The sequence below is a fragment of the Quercus robur genome, chromosome 5 (genome assembly GCF_932294415.1).
Source record: "Quercus robur chromosome 5, dhQueRobu3.1, whole genome shotgun sequence".
Lineage (NCBI taxonomy): Eukaryota > Viridiplantae > Streptophyta > Magnoliopsida > Fagales > Fagaceae > Quercus > Quercus robur.
This window is the reverse complement of record NC_065538.1, coordinates 12,755,834-12,769,109: the sequence shown is the minus strand read 5'-3', so window position 1 is coordinate 12,769,109 and position 13,276 is coordinate 12,755,834. Positions and strand designations below refer to the sequence as shown.

The 13,276-nt window shown below is 32.6% G+C and overlaps 1 protein-coding gene across 2 annotated transcripts; it reads right to left on the bottom strand.

Annotated features, from left to right (window-relative positions):
• Positions 1-341: 341 nt before the first annotated feature.
• On the bottom strand, positions 342-10,935 carry LOC126725180 (protein WHI4). Of its 2 annotated transcripts, none has more exons than XM_050429720.1 (10): positions 10,590-10,935; positions 8,556-8,618; positions 8,105-8,186; positions 7,884-7,958; positions 7,508-7,589; positions 7,296-7,341; positions 6,614-6,717; positions 6,392-6,461; positions 5,202-5,284; positions 342-377 (listed from the first exon to the last, which is right to left on the bottom strand). In XM_050429720.1, the coding sequence occupies exons 1-10, from the start codon at positions 10,812-10,814 to the stop codon at positions 347-349; spliced, it is 861 nt and encodes a 286-aa protein (XP_050285677.1). In that variant the 5' UTR covers positions 10,815-10,935; the 3' UTR covers positions 342-346. The 2 variants fall into 2 exon arrangements, with proteins under 2 accessions (XP_050285677.1, XP_050285676.1); XM_050429719.1 differs by lacking the exon at positions 342-377 and adding an exon at positions 4,906-5,110 and having other exon boundaries at positions 10,590-10,934.
• Positions 10,936-13,276: the final 2,341 nt, after the last annotated feature.

Below are 13,276 nucleotides of genomic sequence, written 5' to 3'. Positions count from 1 at the left end.
TAGAATTATTAAAATTCTATTCTAATTACCCTAAAAAATCTAGAGCTTAATTTTGTTGTGAGTTGTGACAAAGATGGCAATGTCTCACTAAGATGTGTGAAGAGAAATTAAAGATGACAAAGATGAAAAATTACAACCAACACAATCTTAGTCAAAACTCATAATTCAACGGTTGAACCACTATCTTGTAATAATCCCTAAAGCTGCAATTTTTTTTACACATTTGAGTTTCGAAAACTCATAATTTAAAGTTAAGAGTAAGAGGAGCAATTACTAAATATGGTCAATTAAATTTCAATAGAAAACTGTTTGAAATGTGTCAACTTGTGCGTGTGCCCCTCTTCTTCTAAGACTTCCTCATTTTTGACCTTGCATACCTAGAAAGCAGCAATCAAAGAATACCACAATCAAAATCAAATGCAATTTTTTTAGATAAAGGCATATGAATGTGAGAACAAGGAAATACTCTATATGCATGCCACCCCGATCTGACGAATGACGATGGTAGCAGGCTGCCCTGAAGTTCCTCCATGGTCTTATTTGCTTGCTCGATTTCCTGCCAAAAAAGAAAGTGAATTTTTTTTATTAAAAAAAAAACACACATAATATTGAGTTTAAATAACCTGATAACTTGATGTTTTCCAACAAGAGAAACACCAAACCTATAAACTATTTAACTAGCAACAGGTTAAAAAAAAAAAAAAAAAAAAAAACTACCAACAGGTTGGGACCTTTTCTTCTCAGAACTTGAAAGATCTCTTTGTTTCCCTAGGTATAATTAATCAATCAGAGGAGTCTGTAAATTGCGAATTGACTTGTACTAATATATATATTAACTATCACGAGAAAATAACACCAAACACCATATAAGTCGTATAGTGTAATTGATAATCAAACAATAATTTCACAACTCATTACTGGTGCAAAACAAGAAAGAGTAGGCCTATTAATATAATCTTCATGCAAATACAGTGTTCAACAGAATCAACAATCAAGAGTAATCCATGACTCTGTTACTAATTATGCCTTTAAAAGCTACAACCTATACATGTAAAGCCAAACAACTTAAATAGTTTTCACAGAGTTTCCAGTTACCAATTCCTCGTATTGTCATTACAAAGTTCCTGTATATCCCAAATCTAAACCATAGGTCTTTTTAGCCTTAGGATAAAAAAGACCTATGGTTAAGATTTGGAGCCAAAGTATTATAGCAGTCAGAGGGAACAATTGAGTAATGTCCGTAAGCGAATGAAATGATTGTTCTTGAGAGATTCTTAGTTACTAATGACTAATGAGAGACTATTGTTTTGATGAATTAAAGATACTTTAGAATTCTTAAAATTCTACTCATCTATTTTGAAAGAATGAATTGTATTTTGCCACGTCATCAACATTTAAACAAACATTGATTATCATTATTTCCTTATCAATTTAAATTAGAGATGATGTCCACTTATTGCAAAATAGACAAACACAATTTTGGGAACTTTTTTTTTTTTTTAGAGTTTCAATCTATGGTGTCCGCTCTTGATAATAGTTCTTAATTTTTTTTAAAAGAATTTATTAAGACTTTTTTTCAACCTATTTCGTCCGCTCTTGATAATAGTTTTTTATCATCAAACCAAGACACCAATTGGTTTTTTGTGTAAGCGGAAATTGAATTCTAGATTTCTTGTTTAACCATCAGAGACTTTACCAGTTGAGCGAACTTGAAACCCACCAGAATTTTGGAAACTTAATGGTGAAATTACCCCAAAAAAAATCCAGAGGAGCTTAATTTTGTTGTGACAAGGATCATGATGTCTCACTAAGGCATTAAACACTCCACATCTTTAGAAATTGAAGACAACAAAAATGAAAATTACAACTGATACAATCCTAGTGAAACTTGAACGGTTTAACAATTGCCTTGTAACAATTCCCAAAACTGCAATTTCCTATAGCTTTACACATTCGACCTTCGAAACTCATAATTTAAACATATGGTTAGATTGACCAAAAGAATTTTTTGAAAAGTAAGTAAATAGTGTGGGAGGGGGAGATGGAATTTGAATCAGACACATCAGGTACCACATTGTAATAGACTACTAGTACTAGCGGGCTATCACTTGGGCCTCATATTGACCAACATAACACAAAAACAAATCTTATAACACATGCAATTAAGTTAGTCAAAATATCCAAATATTTATGAGTTCATTCGAACAATCTAGTTGTATAGTAAATTATATCACTCGTAAAAATTCACATTTCCTTTCTTAAACGTAATATACTCAATTCTCAAATATAATAATACTACTACTTAATGAGTATTATATATGAATTATAAAGATGCTTGTTTATAAAATATTTTTATTTGAACTTGTAATATACTTGCACACCGAACAAGACATCTACTAGTTGAATCAATAACTCTTTGTATTACATTGGTAAATACAGTTATAGTGTTGACTTTAACTTGGGAATTTAACATATAAATTTTTTGTCCCGTATAGGGTTTGCAAATATCACTATGCAAGTACTCCATGAAGGAAACTTGAAACTTGTGTGATATGGCTGTGCATTGATTGGCACATGCATCATTATTATTAGATCTATAGGTGCAGTGCAGTCTGTGCAGATGACTTGCAGGTCATGATATAACTATTTCGAATTTGCTTCAATACGTGGGACAAGTAACAATCGAGGCAGAGTAGTACCTAATACTTATGGATGATTCTTTGAGGCAGGTGATTGACCGAAGCATGCTTCAACATGAAGACTATATATGTGGGGGATGATTGATGAAACCACTAGTTATTTCTGCTGCCTTTTTCTGAGTGGTTTTCCTTGGATATGGAAAATTTTTCCTTTAGATTTTATCAATCTGCAAATTCTTTGTTCATTAGTAATAGTTCTCTTTGAGGTTTGACTGTTTGATTGCCTGTATAAGTGATATACTTTGTGGTGCCTGATCAAATATAGTTGGAGACCCACCTCTTCCCTACCCACTATAAATTTATTATTTTTAAAAAAAGCATAATTTAGTTTTTTTTTTAATTAAAAAAAAAGCATTAGTTCTGGGATTAATTCAAATTGCACTGTAGGGCATTTCTAATTTTTATGGAAATTTCTATTCCAAAAATAATGGTATCTCCAAGTATATCTCTAACTCAAGGTGTAATTTACTACAAAGATAATAAATGTTAAGGTAAAAGAATTAATTAGACCTACCTCTCTCTCTCTCTATATATATATATTGTGTGTGTGTGTTTTTTTTTCATTTATCTACTATTGTTATTGATTTATTTTTCTTTTTTGCAAACTCTAACCTTTTCATAGTCATTGTTGTCAAAGTTGAAACATGCTTTGCAGGCACGTTGACGGAGGAACCGGAAGAAATTGTACAAGTCAATTGAACAACATTAACTTCTACCAAAATATTACCTTCCCACTTGTAGGGGAGCAATGTTCGTGCAACCTAGGCCAACTCAAGATGGAGGTTGAAAAATGGTGCTCTGATTGTTCAAAGTAATGGTGATCAAACATGGTGTACCTTAGCCATTAGGTTTGATTGCATTTTTTAAGATAGTATGGGATTGATTTTGGTGGGAATGATGCCCCAAAAATCAAGCTTTTGAGTGTGCCAAAGGCTGCCTTCTTTGTTTGGTTGATGCCTTGATGGTATGTATTCCAAGGTGATGTGTCCAACGTTGCAAATAGGAGATACGTTTAATGGGATTGATAGTTGGTGAAGTATAATAAATGTTGATGTGAAAGGAAGTCAATAACACTTAGCAGGCTCTCATTTTGAGAAAACTTGTATTGACTATAAACCAAATGGGAGGAAGATTCCTTTGAGCACCGTGTTGAGTTTTTCAGGTCATATAGTTCGTCATGAGGTGATGTGGCCGGTCGGTTGAGAGGGTACTAGAGGCTGAGCACCAGTAAGGTAGTTTCAGATATTATAATGGTGTTCAATCTGGGTCCAGCGTCATGGCTCATGGGCCAGTACTGGTGTCCTGCTTGGGAGATATTTGGGGCTCCCTCTTGGGCCTGACAGGCCCAACTTCAATTATAGGCTTGCTGGACCCACTCTCCTCCAGAATCCAGATATCAACCCAATTACTGGTGCAAGGCTAATTGCTCATATTTTTGTCACTGTTGGTCCGGATTGTATACTATGACAATTAGTTCATTTTATTTTGTTGGTTTAGCGTACATTGACCTATTTTGTTGAATAATAACTATTAATCTCTATAAAACATTAACAAACCATATAAATTAGAGCTGTGCGTAGCTGGGATTGGGACTAATATATTACACTAGCCTAGATAAACATTCAGTCGTTTACATCGCCCTGGTCAATGGTATATTGTCATGTAGTAATGTCCTCATCAACAAATTATGCCTTTAAAAACTACGAGCTGTTCGTGTAAATAATAGTTCTCACTAAGTTTCCAGTTTCCAATTCCTTTTCTTGTTGTTACAAAGTTCCTCTATCCCAATTCCTAACCACAGATCTTTAAATCTGATGCAAACTTTTTATGGTAGCTAGAGGGAATCACTGAGTAATTTCTGCAAGTGAAAGGAAAAATTTGTGCTTGAGAGACTCTTATTTAGTTACTAATGATACTCTAGCATTCTTAAAATTCTACTCTATCATCTATTTTGAAGGAGTGAATTATATTTTGCCACATCAACATTTAAACGAACATTGATTATTGTCATTTTTGTATGCACTTAAATTATAGACGATGTCCACTTTTTTCAAAAAGAATTTTATACTCTATGGTGAAATTACCCTGAAAAATCTAGAGCTTAATTTTGTTGTGAGTTGTGACAAGGATAGTGATGTCTCACTAAGATATGTGAAGAGAAATTGAAGATGAAAAAGAATGAAAAATTACAACCAATACAATCCTATTCAAACTTAACCACTATCTTGTAATAATTCCTAAAGCTGAAATTTTTTTTACACATTTGAGTTTCAAAAACTCATAATTTAAACTTAAGGGTAAGAGGAGCAATTAATAAGTATGGTCAATTAAATTTCGATAGAAAACTGTTTGCAGGGTGTCAACTTGTGCCCCTCTTCTTCTAAGACTTCCTCATTTTTGACCTTGCATACCTAGAAAACAGCAATCAAAGAATATCACAATCAAAATCAAAAGCAATTTTTTTAGATAAAGGCATATAAATGTTTGAGAACAAGGAAATACTCTATATGCATGCCACCCCGATCTGACGATGGTAGCAGGCTGCCCTGAAGTTCCTCCATGGTCTTATTTGCTTGCTCGATTTCCTGCCAAAAAATAAAGTGAATTTTTTTTATTAAAAAAAAAAACACATAATATTGAGTTTAAATAACATGATAACTTGATGTTTTCCAACAAGAGAAACACCAAACCTATAAACTATTTAACTAGCAACAGGTTACTTATCAAAAAAAAACTACCAACAGGTTGGGACCTTTTATTCTCAGAACCTGAAAGAAACTTGTCTCTTTGTTTCCCTAGGTATAGTTAATCAATCAGAGGAGTCTGTAAATTGCGAATCGACTTGTACTAATTTATATATATTTTAACTATCCTGAGAAAATAATACCAAACACTATATTGGTCCGTTTGGATGGAAGGGGAGGGAGGGAAAGTAGAATATAGTAGATTTGGCTCAAAATTAGCCAATTTTCAGCCAACTATACTCTACTCCCTTCCCCTCTCCCTCCTTCTCCTCTCAATCCAAACAGGCCCTACAAGTTGTTTAGTGTAATTGATAATCAAACAATAATTTCACAACTCATTACTGGTGCAAAACAAGAAAGAGTAGGCCTATTAATAGCATCTTCATGCAAATACAGTGTTCAACAGAATCAACAATCAAGAGTAATCCATGACTATGTTACTAATTTACAAAATAGTGTTACCAATTAGAAAATTCACTATAGTACAGATGATGTGGTTGAATTCATAGCTTCAGAACAAACTCCAAAGATTGTATTACCAATTTGCTAGTAATTGCACTTTCCAATTTCCATTTTCCTCGGATTTTAAGATTAAAAACTGTCAGTCAGTAATCAGGCTACTCACAGCTCATTCTCAGTTGCGATTTTAACCTTAAAGGATGGCGGTAGAATAATTACTTCTATCCTTATTAAGCCAAAAAAAAAAAAAAAACAAACAAACAAACAAACAAACAAACTTCTATCCTTCTGGCAAGATTGAAAGACAACCTTAATGGGGTATTTCCAATTTAGAGACATTGCGTTGATACTCAGGTTTGGTAGAGCTAATCGGGCACTTCTTTTTTGTTTTGGTTATTTAAGATGTCATTTATGTTTTACAGCATGATTAGGGGTATATTTTATTTATAAAAACAATTACCATAATTTCTAGCATTAAGTATGGGATACCTCAAAGTCAGCAAATGCAACTGGCATTCCACCTCTTGCACGCATTTTGAGCATATTGAATCCAGGACGCCTGAAAATTAAAAAATAATTGTAGCCATCAAGTCTTCTGATTGAAGATTCACTGAATCACTGGTTGATGAAAACAATAGGCATGTGGATATAGAGAAAAGACTGTCCCTCACCCTCCCTTAGGGAAAGAGAGAGAAAAGAACTACAACTTACTCAGCAAAAACTTGCTTCAGTTCATCTTCAGTGCAATTTGGACCTAGATTTGCAATAAATAGAGTCGAACATTGACCTCCATCACCAGTCTTTTCTGGATGCTCCTGCAGAAGCCAATCAATATCAAGATCAGTGAAAAACACATTGATACAAATTTAAATGAGGTGCACTGGCAACGAATTAATTGTCAGATGGAACTACCAATTTTTTTGAATAGTAATGGAAAAATTAAATTTAACCCCCAATATGGATTTTGTTACAGCATCTAAGACTTTCTTGAAAACCTTATCCTCTTTCATAAGTTCTACTTTAGAAATTGGATCCTCTGATGAACAATACTACTGTTTTGCATAGGAAACATACATACCGTATTAACAATATCCTAACTCAAACCCCTGAGAAAATTAACTGTGGAAGACTGAGAAAGAGAACAAGCAAGAGGATGCAAAACATCAGCATATTCCAATCTAGCGTAGAATATAAATTCACTATCTTGTTGCAATAACAATTCTCTCACACTTGAAACTCAAGCAATACTCTCCCCCCCCCCCCCCCCCCCCCCAACCAAAAAAAAATTAGGCCAAAATGAATTGCATAAAAAAAGGGTGAAGGTAGTCTATTTGTCTTTGATCAAATACACATAAGGATCCCACAATTTTGTGAAAATGCTATCGTGACTTACGCTTGTGGAAGCTGGAGCATTGTCAGGACCAACTGCCGTCTCACCACTGCACATTACCAAATGGAAATACAGTCTTAGTGATTTACATGAAAGATATAGCAGAAAATAAAAAGGAGCTTTCTGAAGTACAGATGCTAGTACTAGTGATTGTGAAGTTCATAATGTTGAACTTTCATATAAAATGACTAGTGTACTTTATGAGTGCTTTCAACCTTTTTGAGGCTGCTAAATCATCATTCTTGCCAGAATCAGGATTGTCGGCTTCCGAATCAGGTTCATCAGATTCACTGTCTCCTGAATGTGCAAAGAAGTGCCAAAAGTGCAAGTGAGCCACGGAATCAAGTTCAGGTGGCAGTGCCTCCCTCAAGTGAAATAGTGGATTATAACAGCAAACTTTTTCTCGTTTAAATGGAGTGATTACAAGAGAGGGGGAAAAGTATATACAGAAGTTGCATTAAAAAGGCTAATAAAACTAAAATAGCAACCTAGGTCACATACTTGCAAAAGAAGAAAATCTGCTGGAGAGGGAATGAATGTTGGCTATAATATGTTTTATATTGAAAAATTTCAACTGAAATGGAATACTACCTTCGTCACTTGATGTTTCTTGGACATTAGTGTCTGCTTTAGTTCTTTTATCTATGACAACATAGGCTCCACTACCTGTACAAGGAAAAAGTTAATTGAAAATCTAACAAAAAGTAAGTGGAGATCAATCTTAAAATAACGCAGAATCTTGTACACGGTACACCGATACAAGAATCTTTATGGAATTATCACTTGAATGAGTATGAGAAGCCATTACAGACCTGGTTTACGTTTTCTCCTGGAGTTTGATCTGGCCAGTTCAATATGTAGAATGGATCCAGTTTGAGGATCAAATTTTACACCCTGAACATTATAATCATCAGAACATCAAAATTAGATATGCTTCCAATTTCCAAAAATTCAAAAGTTATTGTCAGAGGAGATTAAAAAAGAACAAAGCAGGAAAAAGTTTTTACTTTTGGTTCATTTCCTATCAGGCCATCCAACAAAAAAATTGAATTAGAAACACATTCGGAACTCAAGACCTGATATTCAATGAGTTTAAAAATATTGACAACTTAAATAGGAGAATTCTATCATTAAATTAAATTCAGTCTTGTTGGCCTTGAATATTGGATTACATAGAACACCGCCAAAAAGATTTGTTCGATGCTATATTGATACACATATTAAAATAAACAATTACATTTGGTCGTGGAGAAAAGTTCTCACATTTAAAGAGTGCATTGCCGCTATTGCTGATTGATGATTGAAAAAGGTAGCAAATGCCACAACCTGCAAAAAATAATAGGAAGTCTTCAAAGTGTTATCTATCCCCACTCAAATTATCATCAAAATGTAAAAGATGACTGGAAGACTAACAAATTGAAAATTGCAACCACCAATCAGGCCTTAACATTCTACAAGCAATGCAAACCTTCATTCTTGGTTTGGTTTTTGAGAGAATACAAAAAAGGAAATATATATATATATATATATATGACTTCTTCCTTGGTTTTAAATAAAAAGTTATCTTTCTACATTCAACACAATACATGATGCAAGAGATTTTTATTTTTTATTTTTTAATTATTATTATTTTTTTAATAATTAAATTTGCCAAAATTTTCTCAGGGACCAACAAAGAATAACTTCTCTGGGTATAGAAATTTTCTCAGGGACCAACAAAGAATAACTTCTCTGGGTATAGAGGAAAACAAACCATAATACTAACGAAATGAAGAAGTGATTTTCTCATTCTCCACATTTCTCAAGACATGACTTTTTATGTTCAACATAACATATGATGCTTTATTTTTATGACTTTACTAGCTTTTCTCATGAACCAAACAGAAAATAATTTCTCTGAGTATAGAGAAATGAAAAAACCATAATACTCACACAATTTTTTTTATTTATTTTTTTTAAACATAGCTTTCTATATTCAACAATTCATGAAGCTTTGTTTTTATTGAAGTTCCTAACTGGTCCTTTGGAAACAATCGGAGAACACTTCTCCAGGTCTAGGGGGAAAAAAAAAAATTTTATTTTCTCATCCTCTACTCTTTTTAGAAACCAAGCAGAAGGCAAAAGAAGCTTTAAATTCACAAACTCCAAACCAAAAACTTCCACTCGACAAATTGTTTCTTTGTCATCAAAACCCAAAGCAAGACAACATTTGAAAATATTTTGAAGTGCTATGCTAGGCAGCTACGGTTCTACATTTTCTCAGGAACCAAAACAGAGAGTAATGAAATTTTAGCAAGAACCTGGTTGCATGAAACTTTATATTTATAGTTCCTATCTATTCTTGGAAAGGAAACTAGAATAATTTCTTAATGTTTAGGGAGAAGAAAACCTTTTTTTTTTGGCAAGAGTCATGACACAAGGAAAGCACAATTGACATTTGTGCTATACCCAAAAGGACTAGTCAAGTTAGAATTGGGGTTCCTCGTAATCATGCATACACCCAAAATCCACCTAATAAACACCCAATGTAATTCTCCGTGCACGCCCGCACACAACAAGCACTCATACAATCCAACGCAAACAAATCCACAAACTCTGTGATATATAATAAAAAAATAAAAATTCTAAAGCAACACAACATTTGAATTTTTCCCCTCCCCTTCACTTTGATGTGGTATGCTAGGAGTTCCACATTTTCTAGGGAACCAAAACAGAGAGTAATACAATTTTTTCAGGAACATGGTTGCGTGAAACCTTATTATTTGAATGTATTTTTTTGGGGTTATGTTTTGTTCTTTTCAATCTTTCCTACTTGGCTAAATTTTACTCGGCATTGTACATTTTCTCGGGAACCAAAGATGGAGTAATTCACAAACTCATAACAATTACAATTTCCACTCTTAAAAGTTCCAAAGCAACACAAAAATTGAAACTTTTAATTTTTCCCTAAGCGTTTGTAATATTATCACAAACTCAGAACAACTACAATGTTAAATTTTCACGGTTCCAAAGCAACACAAAGTTTGAAAAACTTGTTTTGGCTAGGGATTAGTAATATTTTCTCGGGAACCAAACATAGAGTAATTCACAAACTCATATCAATTACAATCTCCACTCTTAAAACTCCCAAAGCAACACAACAATTGAAACCTTTCTTTTTTTTCTTTCTAGAATAACTACAATGTTAAATTTTTAAGGTTCCAACGCAACACAGTATTGAAGACTTGTTTCAGCTAGGGATTTGAAATATTTTCTCGGGAACCAAACAGGGATTAGTAAAGAAAAAAAAAAATTGACCTGGTTGCCACGGCCGGTGTACTTGAGCTGGCAAGAGTCGAAACCGGGGCGGCGGCGGAAGAGGTTGTGAATCTCACGCGCCTTGATATCGTCGGGGAGTCCGGAGACGAAGAGCGTGTTGATTCCACTCCGGTCCTTGTTGTTGCTGTTGTTGTATTCTTGCGGTGGTGGCTGCGGTGGTTGTTGGAGGAGGTAGTAGGGATCGTACGGCTGCGGATGAGCCATTCTTTGTATTGGACGGCTGTGATTTGATGATGGGTTTGGGGAGAGTGGTGGTTGTGGTGGAGAGGACTGAGGAGTAGAGAGATTTTAGAGAGGTTTCAACGAAACAATGAGAAGAGAAGCTATAGTTACGAAAATGTTAACACGAGTTTATTTGTTATAACGGCGAAAGAGAAGAGTGTTATAAAATGTTTTTTTTTTTTTTTTTTATAGAATTTCTTGAAAGAGAGACGTTGTCTTAATAAATGTCTAGTTTGATAATAACTTATTTAACCTTTTGCTTTCATTAAAAAAAAAAAAAAAAAAAAAAAAAAAAAAGGCTGAAAATGTGCTAAAGCATATATATTTTATAAATTGAGGGAAAAAAAAGTGAGATTTTCAAAATCTATACATTTATTTTTGAGGAATTTCAAAATCTGTACATAAAAGTTAAAAATAAAAAAAGTTAGCTTATAATTTAGTTTGTTTGGCCTAAACTTATTTGCTAAGTTTTTAGCTTTTAGTTTTTATGCATGGCTTTTTAAAACCCCACATTTTCTCACTTTGTCGAAGTACAAGTAAACTTTAACACACCTTCAACGAAAATCTTTTTAACAAAAAACTAAATAAATTGTTCCCAATTGAGGCAAATGACTCTATTTTTGTACTCTGATAATTGTCGTCTTTGTTATTTGGTCATGAAAAAACTGTAGAATACTCTATAATCAATATCAATATCAATATAAAAGGAGAGACCTCATGTAAGAGTGATTAAAGTTCTGCCACGTTGCACTCTAATATTGCATTTAGCATTTTTACCTCTTTTCATTAAGTATTTTCTACTGTTACCCAATAAATCATAGTAACTTATTTGTACAGTTATATAAATTTAGCATTTTTGCCCCTTTTTATTAAGTATCGTTTACTATTACCCAATAGATCATAATAACTTTTTTTTACTATTATATCAAATATGAGTTGTTCTTGACAATTAGACCAAAAGTTATTCATTACAAATTGGACTATCTTTTAAAAGTAGACCAAACCTTATGAAAAACTCAAGCCCAGTTATTATCTTACACATTATGGCCAAAGTTTGACCCTTCCCACATGTAAATCAAAGCAAAAACTCTTACCCTCTTAGAAACTCTCTTCTTCCTCCCCTATGTATAGATGATACTTCTAGAAAATCTCATTATTATGAAATCATGTCTCCATTTTTCCCCAATTTCAATTCAATATGCTTTTGTCTATTAATAATGTTCTATGCAATTTATGCAGACAAATTTTGTCATCGACCAATGCAACAAAAATATATATAAATCTTGAGATTCCTGAGGTTGTTGAAATAATTGATAAGTGCATATTTCTAAAATTTATAATAACAAAAAGTCTAATAAATAGCATATACTATCTCACAAAATGCCATTAAATTAATATTTTCTTAAAAAAAATTCAATGATAGGAATGGTAAAAAACATGATCCTATACAAGAAATACCAAAAATACATGCAAAACAATTTTCATAGGAGGATTTATCTTTAAATAATATGAAGACAATAGTAAAGATAAAATGCATTGAATGAGGTCCTATGAAACAAGTTTGTTAATCATTTCAAATTATACTCATCATTTACGTAAAAAATTAATAATACATCATATTATTTACATTAAAAAAAAATACATATTAATTCCAAAGTTCATTGTAAGATATGACCTGTGAGGGTATTGCAACATTAAGTAACATTGATACAACAATGGGTTGGTATTACATTTTGTGCATACTTTGTGAAAGGAATGTCAAACCACAAACAGGATCATCTTGGTGTGCAAAATGTGAAACAAAAACAACATTAACTACATACTCTCCAAATATTTATAATATATTTAACTCACTATAACTACTATATATATATATATATACTTACATACAATTGCAAACTACTTTAGATACAGGATTCAAATTGAATTTTTTTATGCAATTGACAAAACAAATTTTGTGATATTTGATCAAGATGCAGAGAAAATCCTAAATAAATCTACAAGAGATCTTGCTAAAAAATAAACTGAGGTACAACTTATTTAAATTATTATGAAACTATTGATATTGGAGAAAGAATCCCATGTGATTTGGAAAAAAAAAAAAAAAAAAAGAGGAAAAAAATAGATTTTCCTACTTCATTTGAATGAATTCAATCTAAAGGATAGTTTTGAAAATTAAATAGTTGCTAAGACTTTTGATGCACCTTCAGATGACAAAATGGTATGGAAGAAAAAAAAATATACACATTCCAATATGCTATATTAATACTTTGCACTATTCCAAAATTAAGGAAAATAAAAAATAAAAACATTTACAAAAAACTGTCATATCATTGAAATTTAATATAAATGCAAATACCTACGCAAAATCTTAGCGACAAAGTCCAAACTTTATAAGATCTAATCAAGAATCTCTCAGTGCTAATTCATTAGTGATTAACACA

Excerpts from the sequence above, each read along its gene's own strand:
- LOC126725180 (XM_050429720.1), bottom strand. The coding sequence starts at position 10,814 with ATGGCTCATCCGCAGCCGTACGATCCCTACTACCTCCTCCAACAACCA. Across the intron at positions 7,342-7,507 it reads GATTTAGCAGCCTCAAAAAG|TGGTGAGACGGCAGTTGGTC; the intron begins GTTGAAAGCACT and ends GGTAATGTGCAG. Across the intron at positions 6,462-6,613 it reads CTGAAGCAAGTTTTTGCTGA|GCGTCCTGGATTCAATATGC; the intron begins GTAAGTTGTAGT and ends TTTAATTTTCAG.